The 18,714-nt window shown below is 43.0% G+C and overlaps 1 protein-coding gene across 1 annotated transcript in view; it reads left to right on the forward strand.

Annotated features, from left to right (window-relative positions):
- Positions 1–18,714, forward strand: part of LOC115184108 (rap guanine nucleotide exchange factor 5) — a 67,730-nt gene that overhangs the window by 31,313 nt on the left and 17,703 nt on the right. Inside the window, exons 4-7 of the mRNA XM_029745099.1 lie at positions 8,790–8,868; positions 14,966–15,113; positions 15,855–15,952; positions 18,140–18,170. Coding sequence (XP_029600959.1) covers positions 8,790–8,868; positions 14,966–15,113; positions 15,855–15,952; positions 18,140–18,170 — 356 coding nt within the window. The remainder of the gene's footprint in view (positions 1–8,789; positions 8,869–14,965; positions 15,114–15,854; positions 15,953–18,139; positions 18,171–18,714) is intronic.

The raw sequence follows: 18,714 nt of genomic DNA on the forward strand, positions 1-18,714 counted from the left end.
TGGCCCATCCTACAGCTCAGTGGATAGTAGTGTTTATTATGGATACTGCTGGTCCATCCTACAGCTCAGTGGATAGTAATGTTTATTATGGATACTGCTGGCCCATCCAACAGCTCAGTGGATAGTAGTGTTTATTATGGATACTGCTGGCCCATCCTACAGCTCAGTGGATAGTAGTGTTTATTATGGATACTGCTGGCCCATCCTACAGCTCAGTGGATAGTAGTGTTTATTATGGATACTGCTGGTCCATCCTACAGCTCAGTGGATAGTAGTGTTTATTATGGATACTGCTGGCCCATCCTACAGCTCAGTGGATAGTAGTGTTTATTATGGATACTGCTGGCCCATCCTACAGCTCAGTGGATAGTAGTGTTTATTATGGATACTGCTGGCCCATCCTACAGCTCAGTGGATAGTAGTGTTTATTATGGATACTGCTGGCCCATCCTACAGCTCAGTGGATAGTAGTGTTTATTATGGATACTGCTGGCCCATCCTACAGCTCAGCGGATATTAGTGTTTATTATGGATACTGCTGGCCCATCCTACAGCTCAGTGGATAGTAGTGTTTATTACGTATACTGCTGGCCCATCCTACAGCTCAGTAGATAGTAGTATTTATTATGTATACTGCTGGCCCATCCTACAGCTCAGTGGATAGTAGTATTTATTATGTATACTGCTGGCCCATCCTACAGCTCAGTGGATAGTAGTGTTTATTATGGATACTGCTGGCCCATCCTACAGCTCAGTGGATAGTAGTGTTTATTATGGATACTGCTGGCCCATCCTACAGCTCAGTGGATAGTAGTGTTTATTATGGATACTGCTGGCCCATCCTACAGCTCAGTGGATAGTAGTATTTATTATGTATACTGCTGGCCCATCCTACAGCTCAGTGGATAGTAGAATTTATTATGTATACTCCTGGCCCATCCTACAGCTCAGTGGATAGTAGTATTTATTATGTATACTGCTGGCCCATCCTACAGCTCAGTGGATAGTAGTGTTTATTATGGATACTGCTGGCCCATCCTACAGCTCAGTGGATAGTAGTGTTTATTATGGATACTGCTCAGACGGGTCAGGTCAGTGGATAGTAGTGTTTATTATGGATACTGCTCAGACGGGTCAGGTCAGTGGATAGTAGTGTTTATTATGGATACTGCTCAGACGGGTCAGGTCAGTGGATAGTAGTGTTTATTATGGATACTGCTCAGACGGGTCAGGTCAATGGATAGTAGTATTTATTATGTATACTGCTGGCCCATCCTACAGCTCAGTGGATAGTGGTGTTTATTATGGATACTGCTCAGACGGGTCAGGTCAGTGGATAGTAGTGTTTATTATGGATACTGCTCAGACGGGTCAGGTCAGTGGATAGTAGTATTTATTATGTATACTGCTGGCCCATCCTACAGCTCAGTGGATAGTAGTGTTTATTATGGATACTGCTGGCCCATCCTACAGCTCAGTGGATATTAGTGTTTATTATGGATACTGCTGGCCCATCCTACAGCTCAGTGGATAGTAGTGTTTATTATGGATACTGCTGGCCCATCCTACAGCTCAGTGGATATTAGTGTTTATTATGGATACTGCTGGTCCATCCTACAACTCAGTGGGTATTAGTATTTATTATGGATACTGCTGGCCCATTCTACAGCTCAGTGGATAGTAGTGTTTATTATGGATACTGCTGGCCCATTCTTCAGCTCAGTGGATAGTAGTGTTTATTATGGATACTGCTGGCCCATCCTACAGCTCAGTGGATAGTAGTGTTTATTATGGATACTGCTGGCCCATCCTACAGCTCAGTGGATAGTAGTGTTTATTATGGATACTGCTGGCCCATCCTTCAGCTCAGTGGATAGTAGTGTTTATTATGGATACTGCTGGTCCATCCTACAGCTCAGTGGATAGTAGTGTTTATTATGGATACTGCTGGCCCATCCTACAGCTCAGTGGATACTAGTGTTTATTATGGATACTGCTGGTCCATCCTACAGCACAGTGGATAGTAGTGTTTATTATGGATACTGCTGGTCCATCCTACAGCTCAGTGGATAATAATGTTTATTATGGATACTGCTGGCCCATCCTACAGCTCAGTGGATAGTAGTGTTTATTATGGATACTGCTGGCCCATCCTACAGCTCAGTGCATAGTAGTATTTATTACCTATACTGCTGGCCCATCCTACAGCTCAGTGGATAGTAGTATTTATTACGTATACTGCTGGCCCATCCTACAGCTCAGTGGATAGTAGTGTTTATTATGGATACTGCTGGTCCATCCTACAGCTCAGTGGATAGTAGTGTTTATTATGGATACTGCTGGCCCATCCTACAGCTCAGTGGATAGTAGTGTTTATTATGGATACTGCTGGCCCATCCTACAGCTCAGTGGATAGTAGTGTTTATTATGGATACTGCTGGCCCATCCTACAGCTCAGTGGATATTAGTGTTTATTATGGATACTGCTGGCCCATCCTACAGCTCAGTGGATATTAGTGTTTATTATGGATACTGCTGGCCCATCCTACAACTCAGTGGGTATTAGTTTTTATTATGGATACTGCTGGCCCATCCTACAGCTCAGTGGATAGTAGTGTTTATTATGGATACTGCTGGCCCATCCTACAGCTCAGTGGATAGTAGTGTTTATTATGGATACTGCTGGCCCATTCTTCAGCTCAGTGGATAGTAGTGTTTATTATGGATACTGCTGGCCCATCCTACAGCTCAGTGGATAGTAGTGTTTATTATGGATACTGCTGGCCCATCCTACAGCTCAGTGGATAGTAGTGTTTATTATGGATACTGCTGGCCCATCCTACAGCTCAGTGGATAGTAGTGTTTATTATGGATACTGCTGGTCCATCCTACAGCACAGTGGATAGTAGTGTTTATTATGGATACTGCTGACCCATCCTACAGCTCAGTGGATACTAGTGTTTATTATGGATACTGCTGGCCCATCCTACAGCTCAGTGGATGGTAGTGTTTATTATGGATACTGCTGGCCCATTCTTCAGCTCAGTGGATAGTAGTGTTTATTATGGATACTGCTGGCCCATCCTACAGCTCAGTGGATAGTAGTGTTTATTATGGATACTGCTGGCCCATCCTACAGCTCAGTGGATAGTAGTGTTTATTATGGATACTGCTCTGACGGGTCAGGTCAGTGGATAGTTGTATTTATTATGGATACTGCTCTGACGGGTCAGGTCAGTGGATAGTGGTGTTTATTATGGATGCTGCTCAGACGGGTCAGGTCAGTGGATAGTAGTGTTTATTATGGATACTGCTCAGACGGGTCAGGTCAGTGGATAGTAGTGTTTATTATAGATGCTGCTCAGACGGGTCAGGTCAGTGGATAGTAGTGTTTATTATGGATACTGCTCAGACGGGTCAGGTCAGTGGATAGTAGTGTTTATTATGGATACTGCTCAGACGGGTCAGGTCAGTGGATAGTAGTGTTTATTATGGATACTGCTCTGACGGGTCAGGTCATTGGATAGTAGTGTTTATTATGGATACTGCTCAGACGGGTCAGGTCAGTGGATAGTAGTGTTTATTATGGATACAGCTCAGACGGGTCAGGTCAGTGGATAGTAGTGTTTATTATGGATACTGCTCAGACGGGTCAGGTCAGTGGATAGTAGTGTTTATTATGGATACTGCTCAGACGGGTCAGGTCAGGGTTATCTGGAAAGAACAGGCACAAGAGATTTAATTTAATGTCATTTTATTCACAACTGTACAAGAGGTGTCTGTGTGTGTGTGTGTGTGTGTGCATTAGCTTATGTGTGTGTGTGTGTGTGTGTCTGTGTGTGTGTGTGTGTGTGTGTGTGTGTGTGTGTGTGTGTGTGTGTGTGTGTGTGTGTGTGTGTGTGTGTGTGTGTGTGTGTTTGGGTGTGTGTGTGTGTGTGTTCTTGCACATCATACAAGATGTGTGTCTGGGTCTTGGGAGTTGTCTGCTGTAGTAGCCAGTACCAGTATGCAGTGTTTTAGTGTGTGTGTTGAATGTAGCTCTGTGGGCATCCTCATAAAGAGCTGAGTGACTGATGTGTCTACAGCTGTATGCTGTGCTGTGAATTAACATAATGACGTGAGGGTGGGAGTAGTGTTCTGTGGAGCTGAACGCAGCACACAAAGCCCTGGGAAGTAAGTGTGAAATTAAAGGGGAGAATGTACAATACTGGGCTGTGAGGCACACTTACACAGAGCTGAGGAGGGAAGACATTCTGACTAATAGGATTTGAACAGCTTGTCTTTACTCTGTGGCCTGGCGGCATGGCACCCTTTCTGGAAACACACACACATGCTCACAGGCATGCACAGACACACACACACTCACAGGCATGCACAGACACACACGCACTCACAAGCATGCACAGACACACACACACTGACATGCATGCACAGACACACACGCACTCACAGGCATGCACAGACACACACAGACACACACACACTGACATGCATGCACAGACACACACACACACACACTCACAGGCATGCACAGACAAACTCACACAGGCTCACAAGCATATGCACCGACACACACACACTCACAGGCATGCACAAACACACACACACACTCACAGGCACGGGCACTCTCCTTCCTCTCAATGACTTGCATAACTTGGACGATCAGTTCTGGCCCTGCACGACACAGAATGTCAACCCACCCCAAGCTTTTGGACTTCCAAATGTCTTCTTCTCCTGTTTCCTACGTAATAATAGTTTCCGGGATGCTCAAGACATAAGTATGCAGTTACAAACAAACAACAAACCTCTTAATGCCACTGACAAACACAGCAAATAATCACTGACTAGTTCTCTGATGAGATCCCTTGAAATTCCTCTCAAATGGAACGGTTTATTTTCACAATGGTGCACTTTCACCAAAGAAACACACAACAAATTATTTTTTTTAAAGTAAAATGAATAGATTTTCCAGCTGAGTTGGTATATTCACATGGACAAATCTGTTGATTAGATGATCCTCACCTGAACCCACGTTCAAAGACCTTGTTAAGAATGAAATCAAAGCCAATATCTAGGAATGACATGTCCTGTAACCTTGAGATGTCTGCACACAAGGACACAGCGACGTCAATGGTGCTTGAAAACACATTAAAGCAATGGGTTAAGGCTAAGCAAACATCAGATTGCCACAACAAATAGAATTTGATTTAGAGCATCGACTTCACCGGCAGCAGGTTGACACCGTATTGCCTTATCTTCCCTGGTACTTCCTGTAGCAGACAGAACAGCCCAGTAACGTCAGGCTACAGGGGAAGGAGAAAGTCATTGGACATAGCTTAAGTATCCAGGGAGCAAATGAAAATGGAACAATCATCATTGGAAAGCGTGTGAGTCATTACCTGAGTAACTTAGAATAACGATGAGTCGACTAGGTCAGGACCAGTAGAAAGATCAACTCACACACATTCAGATCCCCTCTCAATCTCTCTCTCTGTCAACCTGTGTTCCATTCCTGTGTTCATTAATTAACATTCTCATTTCCAAAGTCTATAAGCTGTGTCTCAAATAGGACCCAATTCCCTAGATGGGCCCTGGTCAAAAGTGGAACACAAGGGAATAAGTTGCCATTTGGGACGGGCTCTATATGTGTTCCAGTCATTTTCACATTGAACGAGGATCTTTCACTGATTGTTAGGAGTCATTACTTTCCCTGGTTGAGACCTGTCACCCTTATCTAATTAAAATCCTTTTCCCTTAATGATTTCTTTAAGCCAATGTGCTTTTGCATATTGCTATCACAACACTTAGACATTGTGTAGGGGATAAATATTCATAAATTCTCAATGATTGTATTAATATTTTCAAATTTTACTTTTTTTCCCCACAATGCATTGGGGTTGCCAGATTGGTCCTTATTTTGTGTCCGTCCACAGGTTTGCTAATACGTTTTACACATTGCTCAATGAAGAAATTAATTTCAATAGACATTACTTTCAATAATTTCAATAGTGTAGTGATTGAAAAACTCCATGGTGTTCTTCCAGGTCACTACTAAATGAGCTGGACACAGTATGAACAAAGAGAGGCTGTAGGTGGAAGGAGAGCTGGACACAGTGGGAACACAGAGAGGCTGTAGGTGGAGCAGAGAGCTGGACACAGTGTGAACACAGAGAGGATGGAGGTGGAAGGAGAGCTGGATACAGTGTGAACATAGAGAGGCTGTAGGTGGAGCAGAGAGCTGGACACAGTGGGAACATAGAGAGGCTGTAGGTGGAAGGAGAGCTGGACACAGTGTGAACATAGAGAGGCTGTAGGTGGAGCAGAGAGCTGGACACAGTGGGAACATAGAGAGGCTGTAGGTGGAAGGAGAGCTGGACACAGTGTGAACATAGAGAGGCTGTAGGTGGAGCAGAGAGCTGGACACAGTGGGAACATAGAGAGGCTGTAGGTGGAGCAGAGAGCTGGACACAGTGGGAACATAGAGAGGAAGTAGGTGGAGCAGAGAGCTGGACACAGTGGGAACTTAGAGAGGCTGTAGGTGGAAGGAGAGCTGGACACAGTGGGAACATAGAGAGGCTGTAGGTGGAGCAGAGAGCTGGACACAGTATGAACATAGAGAGGCTGTAGGTGGAGCAGAGAGCTGGACACAGTGGGAACATAGAGAGGCTGTAGGTGGAAGGAGAGCTGGACACAGTGGGAACATAGAGAGGCTGTAGGTGGAGCAGAGAGCTGGACACAGTGGGAACATAGAGAGGCTGTAGGTGGAGCAGAGAGCTGGACACAGTGGGAACATAGAGAGGCTGTAGGTGGAGCAGAGAGCTGGACACAGTGGGAACATAGAGAGGCTGTAGGTGGAGCAGAGACCTGGACACAGTGGGAACACAGAGAGGCTGTAGGTGGAAGGAGAGCTGGACACAGTGGGAACATAGAGAGGCTGTAGGTGGAGCAGAGAGCTGGACACAGTATGAACATAAAGAGGCTGTAGGTGGAGCAGAGAGATGGACACAGTATGAACATAGAGAGGCTGTAGGTGGAAGGAGAGCTGGACACAGTGGGAACATAGAGAGGCTGTAGGTGGAGCAGAGAGCTGGACACAGTGGGAACATTGAGAGGCTGTAGGTGGAAGGAGAGCTGGACACAGTGGGAACATAGAGAGGCTGTAGGTGGAGCAGAGAGCTGGACACAGTGGGAACATAGAGAGGCTGTAGGTGGAAGGAGAGCTGGACACAGTGGGAACATAGAGAGGCTGTAGGTGGAAGGAGAGCTGGACACAGTGGGAACATAGAGAGGCTGTAGGTGGAGCAGAGAGCTGGACACAGTGGGAACATAGAGAGGCTGTAGGTGGAAGGAGAGCTGGACACAGTGTGAACACAGAGAGGCTGTAGGTGGAAGGAGAGCTGGACACAGTGGGAACATAGAGAGGCTGTAGGTGGAGCAGAGAGCTGGACACAGTGGGAAGATAGAGAGGCTGTAGGTGGAGCAGAGAGCTGGATACAGTGTGAACACAGAGAGGCTGTAGGTGGAGCAGAGAGCTGGACACAGTGTGAACACAGAGAGGCTGTAGGTGGAAGGAGAGCTGGACACAGTGTGAACACAGAGAGGCTGTAGGTGGAAGGAGAGCTGGACACAGTGGGAACATAGAGAGGCTGTAGGTGGAGCAGAGAGCTGGACACAGTGGGAAGATAGAGAGGCTGTAGGTGGAGCAGAGAGCTGGATACAGTGTGAACACAGAGAGGCTGTAGGTGGATGGAGAGCTTGACACAGTGGGAACATAGAGAGGCTGTAGGTGGAGCAGAGAGCTGGACACAGTGTGAACACAGAGAGGCTGTAGGTGGAGCAGAGAGCTGGACACAGTGTGAACACAGAGAGGCTGTAGGTGGAGGGAGAGCTGGATGGCGTTGGAGCCAACCGTAACAGGCGGTGGGAGGAGTTTAGATTCATATAGGAAAAGATCAACGTTACAAAAGAGGTCAGAGGGTGGAATTCACTTTTCAGAGATCATTTAAAAATAAAGATATATTGATGAGCACATTTTTGGATGGTCTGCATCTTAGAAGAAACCTACTGATACTTGAAGGTAGCTTTAACGATCATACAAGCTTTACATTTAAAATGTTTAATAAATGTATTCAATTCATTCAATTCTATCCAATTACATTGGATTTGAATAAGTTTTAGCAGTGGTGTAAACTACTTAAGTAAAAATACTTAAAAGTAATTCTTTAGTTGTTTTTTTGAGTATCTGTAATTTACTATTTACATATTTTTTACTTTTATATTCCTAAAGAAAATAATATAATTTTTACTCCATACATTTAGCTTGACACCCAAAATTACTCGTTACATTTTGACAGGAAAATTGTCCAATTCACATACTTATCAAGAGAATATCCCTGGTCATCCCTACTGCCTCTGATCTGGCAGTCTCACTAAACACAAATGCTTCGTTTGTAAATTATGTCTGAGTGTTGAAGTGTACCCCTGGCTATTTGTTCTGTCTGGTTTGCTTAATATAAGGAATTTGAAATTATTTATACTTTTACTTTTGATACTTAAGTACATTTTAGCAATTCCATTTACTTTTGACTCTTAAGTATATTTAAAACCAAATACTTTTAGCCTTTTACTCAACTAGTATTTTACTGGGTGACTTTCACTTTTACTTGAGTCATTTCTATGAAGGTGTCTTTACTTTTACTTAAGTATTACTATTGAGTACTTTTTCCACTACTGAGTTTTAGCCAGTTCTATTGGATGCTGTTGTAAATTATGTGTTTCCTGTTTTACAGAGCCCCTCCTGGATGACTTCCTGCTGACATACCTGGTGTTCATGTCAACCAGTGATCTGTGTCAAGCTCTTCTGGGACAATATCCTTCTACTTCAGGCTGTGGTGGTCACCTCTAGAATATAGTACACCACCATTACTTCTAGACTACAGTAAACAACCCTTACCTCTAGACTACAGTATACAACCCTTATCTCTAGACTAGAGTATACAACCCTTACCTCAAGACTACAGTAAACAACCCTTACCTCTAGACTACAGTAAACAACCCTTACCTCTAGACTACAGTATATCACCCTTACCTCTAGACTACAGTAAACAACCCTTACCTCTAGACTACAGTATATCACCCTTACCTCTAGACAACAGTATACCACCCTTACCTCTAGACTACAGTAAACAACCCTTACCTCTAGACTACAATATACAACCCTTATCTCTAGACTACAGTATATCACCCTTACCTCTAGACTACAGTATACCACCCTTACCTCTAGACTACAGTATATCACCCTTACCTCTAGACTACAGTATATCACCCTTACCTCTAGACTACAGTATACCACCCTTACCTCTAGACTACAGTATACAACCCTTACCTCTAGACTACAGTATACCACCCTTACCTCTAGACTACAGTATACCACCCTTACCTCTAGACTACAGTATACAACCCTTATCTCTAGACTACAGTATACAACCCTTACCTCAAGACTACAGTATACCACCCTTACCTCTAGACTACAGTACCTTGCCTCTAGACTACAGTACAAAACCCTAACCTCTAGACTACAGTACCTTGCTTCTAGACTACAGTATACAGCCCTAACTTCTAGACTACAATACATTACCTCTAGACTGCAGTACACAACCCTTACCTCTAGACTTCAGTACATTACCTCAAGACTACAGTAAACAACCCTTACCTGTAGACTACAGTATATCACCCTTACCTCTAGACTACAGTATATCACCCTTACCTCTAGACTATAGTACACCACCCTTACCTCTAGACTACAGTAAACAACCCTTACCCCTAGACTACAGTATACCACCCTTACCTCTAGACTACAGTATATCACCCTTACCTCTAGACTACAGTATATCACCCTTACCTCAAGACTACAGTATATCACCCTTACCTCTAGACTACAGTATACCACCCTTACATCTAGACTACAGTATATCACCCTTACCTCTAGACTACAGTGTATCACCCTTACCTCTAGACTACAGTATATCACCCTTACCTCTAGACTACAGTATATCACCCTTATCTCTAGACTACAGTATATCACCCTTACCTCTAGACTACAGTACACTACCCTTACCTCTAGACTACAATATACAACCCTTACCTCTAGACTACAATATACAACCCTTACCTCTAGACTACAGTATACCACCCTTACCTCTAGACTACAGTATACCACCCTTACCTCTAGACTACAGTATACAACCCTTACCTCTAGACTACAGTATACCACCCTTACCTCTAGACTACAGTATATCACCCTTACCTCTAGACTACAGTATACCACCCTTACCTCTAGACTACAGTATACAACCCTTATCTCTAGACTACAGTCAACAACCCTTACCTCTAGACTACAGTACACAACCCTTATCTCTAGACTACAGTATATCACCCTTACCTCTAGACTACAGTATACCACCCTTACCTCTAGACTACAGTATACAACCCTTACCTCTAGACTACAGTATACCACCCTTATCTCTAGACTACAGTATATCACCCTTACCTCTAGACTACAGTATACCACCCTTATCTCTAGACTACAGTATATCACCCTTACCTCTAGACTACAGTATATCACCCTTACCTCTAGACTACAGTATACCACCCTTACCTCTAGACTACAGTATACAACCCTTACCTCTAGACTACAGTATACCACCCTTATCTCTAGACTACAGTATATCACCCTTACCTTTAGACTATAGTACACCACCCTTACCTCTAGACTACAGTAAACAACCCTTACCTCTAGACTACAGTATACCACCCTTATCTCTAGACTACAGTATATCACCCTTACCTCTAGACTATAGTACACCACCCTTACCTCTAGACTACAGTAAACAACCCTTACCTCTAGACTACAGTATATCACCCTTACCTCTAGACTATAGTACACCACCCTTACCTCTAGACTACAGTAAACAACCCTTACCTCTAGACTACAGTATACCACCCTTATCTCTAGACTACAGTATATCACCCTTACCTCTAGACTATAGTACACCACCCTTACCTCTAGACTACAGTAAACGACCCTTACCTCTAGACTACAGTATATCACCCTTACCTCTAGACTATAGTACACCACCCATACCTCTAGACTACAGTATACCACCCTTACCTCTAGACTACAGTATATCACCCTTACCTCTAGACTACAATATACAACCCTTACCTCTAGACTACAGTAAACAACCCTTACCTCTAGACTACAGCTTATCACCCTTACCTCTAGACTATAGTACACCACCCTTACCTCTAGACTACAGTAAACAACCCTTACCTCTAGACTACAATATACAACCCTTATCTCTAGACTACAATATACAACCCTTATTTCTAGACTACAGTATATCACCCTTACCTCTAGACTACAGTATACCACCCTTACCTCTAGACTACAGTATATCACCCTTACCTCTAGACTATAGTACACCACCCTTACCTCTAGACTACAGTAAACAACCCTTACCTCTAGACTACAGTATATCACCCTTACCTCTAGACTACAGTATACCACCCTTACCTCTAGACTACAATATACAACCCTTATCTCTAGACTACAGTATACAACCCTTACCTCTAGACTACAGTAAACAACCCTTACCTCTAGACTACAGTATATCACCCTTACCTCTAGACTATAGTACACCACCCTTACCTCTAGACTACAGTAAACAACCCTTACCTCTAGACTACAATATACAACCCTTATGTCTAGACTACAGTATATCACCCTTACCTCTAGACTACAGTACACCACCCTTACCTCTAGACTACAGTAAACAACCCTTACCTCTAGACTACAATATACAACCCTTATCTCTAGACTACAGTATACCACCCTTACCTCTAGACTACAGTAAACAACCCTTATCTCTAGACTACAGTATATCACCCTTACCTCTAGACTATAGTACACCACTCTTACCTCTAGACTACAGTAAACAACCCTTACCTCTAGACTACAGTATATCACCCTTACCACTAGACTATAGTACACCACCCTTACCTCTAGACTACAGTAAACAACCCTTACCTCTAGACTACAATATACAACCCTTATCTCTAGACTACAGTATATCACCCTGACCTCTAGACTACAGTATACCACCCTTACCTCTAGACTACAGTATACAACCCTTACCTCTAGACTACAGTATACCACCCTTACCTCTAGACTACAGTCTACAACCCTTATCTCTAGACTACAGTATATCACCCTTACCTCTAGACTACAGTATACCACCCTTACCTCTAGACTACAGTATACAACCCTTACCTCTAGACTACAGTATACCACCCTTACCTCTAGACTACAGTATACCACCCTTACCTCTAGACTACAGTATACAACCCTTATCTCTAGACTACAGTATACAACCCTTACCTCAAGACTACAGTATACCACCCTTACCTCTAGACTACAGTACCTTGCCTCTAGACTACAGTACACAACCCTAACCTATAGACTACAGTACCTTGCTTCTAGACTACAGTATACAACCCTAACTTCTAGACTACAGTACATTACCTCTAGACTACAGCACACAACCCTTACCTCTAGACTACAGTACATTACCTCAAGACTACAGTACACAACCCTTACCTCTAGACTACAGTATATCACCCTTACCTCTAGACTACAGTATACAACCCTTACCTCTAGACTACAGTATACCACCCTTACCTCTAGACTACAGTACACCACCCTTACCTCTAGACTACAGTAAACAACCCTTACCTCTAGACTACAGTATACCACCCTTATCTCTAGACTACAATATACCACCCTTACCTCTAGACTACAGTAAAGAACCCTTATCTCTAGACTACAGTATACCACCCTTACCTCTAGACTACAGTAAACAACCCTTACCTCTAGACTACAGTATACCACCCTTACCTCTAGACTACAGTAAACAACCCTTATCTCTAGACTACAGTATATCACCCTTACCTCTAGACTATAGTACACCACCCTTACCTCTAGACTACAGTAAACAACCCTTACCTCTAGACTACAGTATATCACCCTTACCTCTAGACTATAGTACACCACCCTTACCTCTAGACTACAGTAAACAACCCTTACCTCTAGACTACAATATACAACCCTTATCTCTAGACTACAGTATATCACCCTGACCTCTAGACTACAGTATACCACCTTTACCTCTAGACTACAGTATACAACCCTTACCTCTAGACTACAGTATACCACCCTTACCTCTAGACTACAGTATACAACCCTTATCTCTAGACTACAGTATATCACCCTTACCTCTAGACTACAGTATACCACCCTTACCTCTAGACAACAGTATACAACCCTTACCTCTAGACTACAGTATACCACCCTTACCTCTAGACTACAGTATACCACCCTTACCTCTAGACTACAGTATACAACCCTTATCTCTAGACTACAGTATACAACCCTTACCTCAAGACTACAGTATACCACCCTTACCTCTAGACTACAGTATACAACCCTAACTTCTAGACTACAGTACATTACCTCTAGACTACAGTACACAACCCTTACCTCTAGACTACAGTACATTACCTCAAGACTACAGTACACAACCCTAACCTCTAGACTACAGTACCTTGCTTCTAGACTACAATATACAACCCTAACTTCTAGACTACAGTACATTACCTCTAGACTACATTATACCACTCTTACCTCTAGACTACAGTACATTACCTCTAGACTACTGTACACAAGCCTTACCTCTAGACTACAGTATACCACCCTTACCTCTAGACTACAGTATACAACCCTTACCTCTAGACTACAGTATACCACCCTTACCTCTAGACTACAGTATACCACCCTTACCTCTAGACTACAGTACACCACCCTTTCCTCTAGACTACAGTAAACAACCCTTACCTCTAGACTACAGTATACCACCCTTATCTCTAGACTACAGTATACCACCCTTACCTCTAGACTACAGTAAACAACCCTTATCTCTAGACTACAGTATACCACCCTTACCTCTAGACTACAGTAAACAACCCTTATCTCTAGACTACAGTATATCACCCTTACCTCTAGACTATAGTACACCACCCTTACCTCTAGACTACAGTAAACAACCCTTACCTCTAGACTACAGTATATCACCCTTACCTCTAGACTATAGTACACCACCCTTACCTCTAGACTACAGTAAACAACCCTTACCTCTAGACTACAATATACAACCCTTATCTCTAGACTACAGTATATCACCCTTACCTCTAGACTACAGTATACCACCCTTACCTCTAGACTACAACATACAACCCTTATCTCTAGACTACAGTATATCACCCTTACCTCTAGACTACAGTAAACAACCCTTACGTCTAGACTACAGTATACAACCCTTACCTCTAGACTACAGTATACCACCCTTACCTCTAGACTACAGTATACCACCCTTACCTCTAGACTACAGTATACCACCCTTACCTCTAGACTACAGTATATCACCCTTACCTCTAGACTACAGTACATTACCTCTAGACTACAGTATACCACCCTTACCTCTAGACTACAGTATACCACCCTTACATCTAGACTACAGCATACCACCCTTACCTATAGACTACAGTATACCACCCTTACCTCTAGACTACAGTATACCACCCTTACCTCTAGACTACAGTACATTACCTCTAGACTACAGTATACCACCCTTACCTCTAGACTACAGTATACCACCCTTACCTCTAGACTACAGTACATTACCTCTAGACTACAGTATACCACCCTTACCTCTAGACTACAGTACATTACCTCTAGACTACAGTAAAAATAGCAGTGTTGATCCTGTTGGCCTAGCTAATGTCAATACACACAACGCCTACTGTGAGCCCGCTCTCCTGCTGTGCTGATGCCTTAACTCATGGAGCCCACCTATTGTTCAAGGAGACACCACCAGGGGAAAGACAAAGGGAAGGAGGTTCTGGACAGGAAACGTCAGGTCCTGCACCTGGTGACACAGTGGACAACACTGTACAGAGACTTCCTACGAGAAGACGAGCATGTTAAACTCTTCATGAAGGTATGACAGAGCGAGGGAGGAGAAGAAGAAGGGATATTATAGCCTGTTTCCAGATTTGTTTGTGCTTTCTTTCAAACTCCTCTAGTCATTTATAAGGAGTTGGCAAGACAAATGTGGGGCCAGGCTAAGGATATGGGACAGTGAGATGACCCTAAAATAAGTGATATCATGATGATATGGGAGGGTGAAAACAGACATTAGATGTTGTCTTTCTGTATCAGACATTGAAAACAGACATTCAATGTTGTCTTTGTGTTTCAGACATAGAAAACAGACATTAGATGTTGTCTTTGTGTTTCAGACATTGAAAACAGACATTATATGTTGTCTTTGTGTTTCAGACATTGAAAACAGACATTAGATGTTGTCTTTGTGTTTCAGACATTGAAAACAGACATTAGATGTTGTCTTTGTGTTTCAGACATAGAAAACAGACATTAGATGTTGTCTTTGTGTTTCAGACATTGAAAACAGACATTAGATGTTGTCTTTGTGTTTCAGACATAGAAAACAGACATTAGATGTTGTCTTTGTGTATCAGACATTGAAAACAGACATTAGATGTTGTCTTTGTGTTTCAGACATAGAAAACAGACATTAGATGTTGTCTTTGTGTTTCAGACATTGAAAACAGACATTAGATGTTGTCTTTGTGTTTCAGACATAGAAAACAGACATTAGATGTTGTCTTTGTGTTTCAGACATTGAAAACAGACATTAGATGTTGTCTTTGTGTTTCAGACATTGTATCGTTTCCTCCTGGATGACCTTTATGAGTATCCAACTCTAGAGAAGGAGCAGAAGGACCTACAGAAACTCCTGCGGCTGCATCGTAGACAGTGAGTGGCCATAGGAATTGAATAATGGAAAATGTTATATGATGAATTAGTTACACTACATGACCAGAAATATGTGGACACCTGCTCGTTGAACATCTCATTACAAAATCATTGGCATTAATATGGAGTTGCCCCCCCCCCCTTTGCTGCTATAACAGCCTCCAGGCTTTCCACTAAATGTTGGAACATAGCTGCGGGGACTTGCTTCCATTCAGCCACACGATCATTAGTGAGGTCGGGCACTGATGTTGATGTTCCTCTCCTTCTGTATCAGGGGTCTAAGACACGTAGGAAGAATATCTGGGAAAGCACAACCTGTGACAGAGAGGCCTGTTGTTCAATTTCTACTGTTGGTTCTATTATTGCCAATAGCATTGAGGATTCCTTCCTTTCTGACAAACGCACACATCCAAGAACACCCAGAATATAGAACATGGTGTCCATCGAGTGGGACACATCCCATGTCAACCCTCCCCTCATCCCTCCTCCCTTCCTTCTCCTCACCTACTCCCTCCTTACCAAATTCACATAGAAATGTGAGTTATAAATCTGTTATTATAATTGAAAGCAAGTCTAAGGAGTGGTAAATCTGTTTTATGTGTGCTATTTCTGCGCTTCCCGTTTTTGAGATTACTTTTGGTTTTGTACACCAGCTTCAAACAGCTGAAAATACAATATTTTTGGTTATTGAAAATGTATTTCACAGCGGTGTAGATGGTACAATGATTCTCTACACTATACATTGCTTGTTTTGTCACATAAACTGAAATTAGGCAAACCATTTGAAGGTTAGCAACCAGGAAATGGTGGACCGATTTCTACATATTGCACCTTTAATCAGGACCATGACCCATGTCACCTAACCTTGACTTTTCTAATCAGGACCGTGACTCATGTCACCTAGCCTTGACTAATCTAGTTGATTAATGGAAAATCCCAGTACTACCAGGTTACTAGTTAATAAATGGAAAATCACAGTACTACCAGGTTAGTAGTTGATAAATGGAAAATCACAGTACTACCAGGTTAAAATCACAGTACTACCGCCCGTCCAGCATCACTACTCTGGACGGTTCAGACTTAGAATATGTGGACAACTACAAATACCTAGGTGTCTGGCTAGACTGTAAACTCTCCTTCCAGACTCACATCAAACATCTCCAATCCAGTTAAATCTAGAATTGGCTTCCTATTTCGCAACAAAGCAGCTTTCACTCATGCTGCCAAACATACCCTCGTAAAACTGACCATCCTACTGATCCTCGACTACGAAATAGCCTCAAATAATAAATTGGATGCAGTCTATCACAGTGCCATCCGTTTTGTCACCAAAGCCCCATATACTACCCACCACTGCGACCTGTACGCTCTCGTTGGCTGGCCCTCGCTTCATACTCGTCGCCAAACCCACTGGCTCCAGGTCATCTACAAGACCCTGCTAGGTAAAGTTCCCCCTTATCTCAGCTCGCTGGTCACCATAGCAGCACCCACCTGTAGCACGCGCTCCAGCAGGTATATCTCTCTGGTCACCCCCAAAGCCAATTCCTCCTTTGGCCGCCTCTCCTTCCAGTTCTCTGCTGCCAATGACAGGAAAGAACTACAAAAATCTCTAAAACTGGAAACACTTATCTCCCTCACTAGCTTTAAGCACCAGCTGTCAGAGCAGCTCACAGATTACTGTACCTGTACTTAGCCCATCTATAATTTAGCCCAAACAACTACCGCTTCCCCTACTGTATTTATTAATTTATTTATTTTGCTCCTTTGCACCCCATTATTTCTATTTCTACTTTGCACTTTCTTCCACTGCAAATCTACCATTCCAGTGTTTTACTTGCTATATTGTATTTACTTCGCCACCATGGCCTTTTTTGCCTTTATCTCCCTTATCTCACCTCATTTTCTCACATTGTATATAGACTTATTTTTCTACTATATTATTGACTGTAGGTTTGTTTTTACTCCATGTGTAACTCTGTGTTGTTGTATGTGTCAAACTGCTTTGCTTTATCTTGGCCAGGTCGCAACTTGTTCTCAACTTGCCTACCTGGTTAAATAAAGGTGAAACCCCCCCCCCCCCCCCAAAAAAAACGAGTTGATTGAAATGGTTCAAAACGAGTGTGTGTATTGTTTTTTTTGTCGTTCTTGTCTCATGGTCTAATTGTTTGATTTTGTTTCTCTCTCCAGTACAGCGGAGGAGTATTCACCCCACAGAAAGGTAAGAGGCCAAACTGCATGAGATGAGTATTCACCCCACAGAAAGGTAAGAGGCCAAACTGCATGAGATGAGAATTCACCCCACAGAAAGGTAAGATGCCAAACTGCATGAGATGAGAATTTACCCCACAGAAAGGTAAGATGCCAAACTGCATGAGATGAGAATTTACCCCACAGAAAGGTAAGATGCCAAACTGCATGAGATGAGTATTTACCCCACAGAAAGGTAAGATGCCAAACTGCATGAGATGAGTATTCACCCCACAGAAAGGTAAGATGCCAAACTGCATGAGATGAGTATTCACCCCACAGAAAGGTAAGATGCCAAACTGCATGAGATGAGTATTCACCCCACAGAAAAGTAAGAGGCCAAACTGCATGAGATGAGTATTCACCCCACAGAAAGGTAAGAGGCCAAACTGCATGAGATGAGTATTCACCCCACAGAAAGGTAAGAGGCCAAACTGCATGAGATGAGTATTCACCCCACAGAAAAGTAAGAGGCCAAAACTGTATGAAAGTAGTATTCACTGCACAGAAAGGTA

Source organism: Salmo trutta, unplaced genomic scaffold, assembly GCF_901001165.1.
Source record: "Salmo trutta unplaced genomic scaffold, fSalTru1.1, whole genome shotgun sequence".
NCBI classification, from domain to species: domain Eukaryota; kingdom Metazoa; phylum Chordata; class Actinopteri; order Salmoniformes; family Salmonidae; genus Salmo; species Salmo trutta.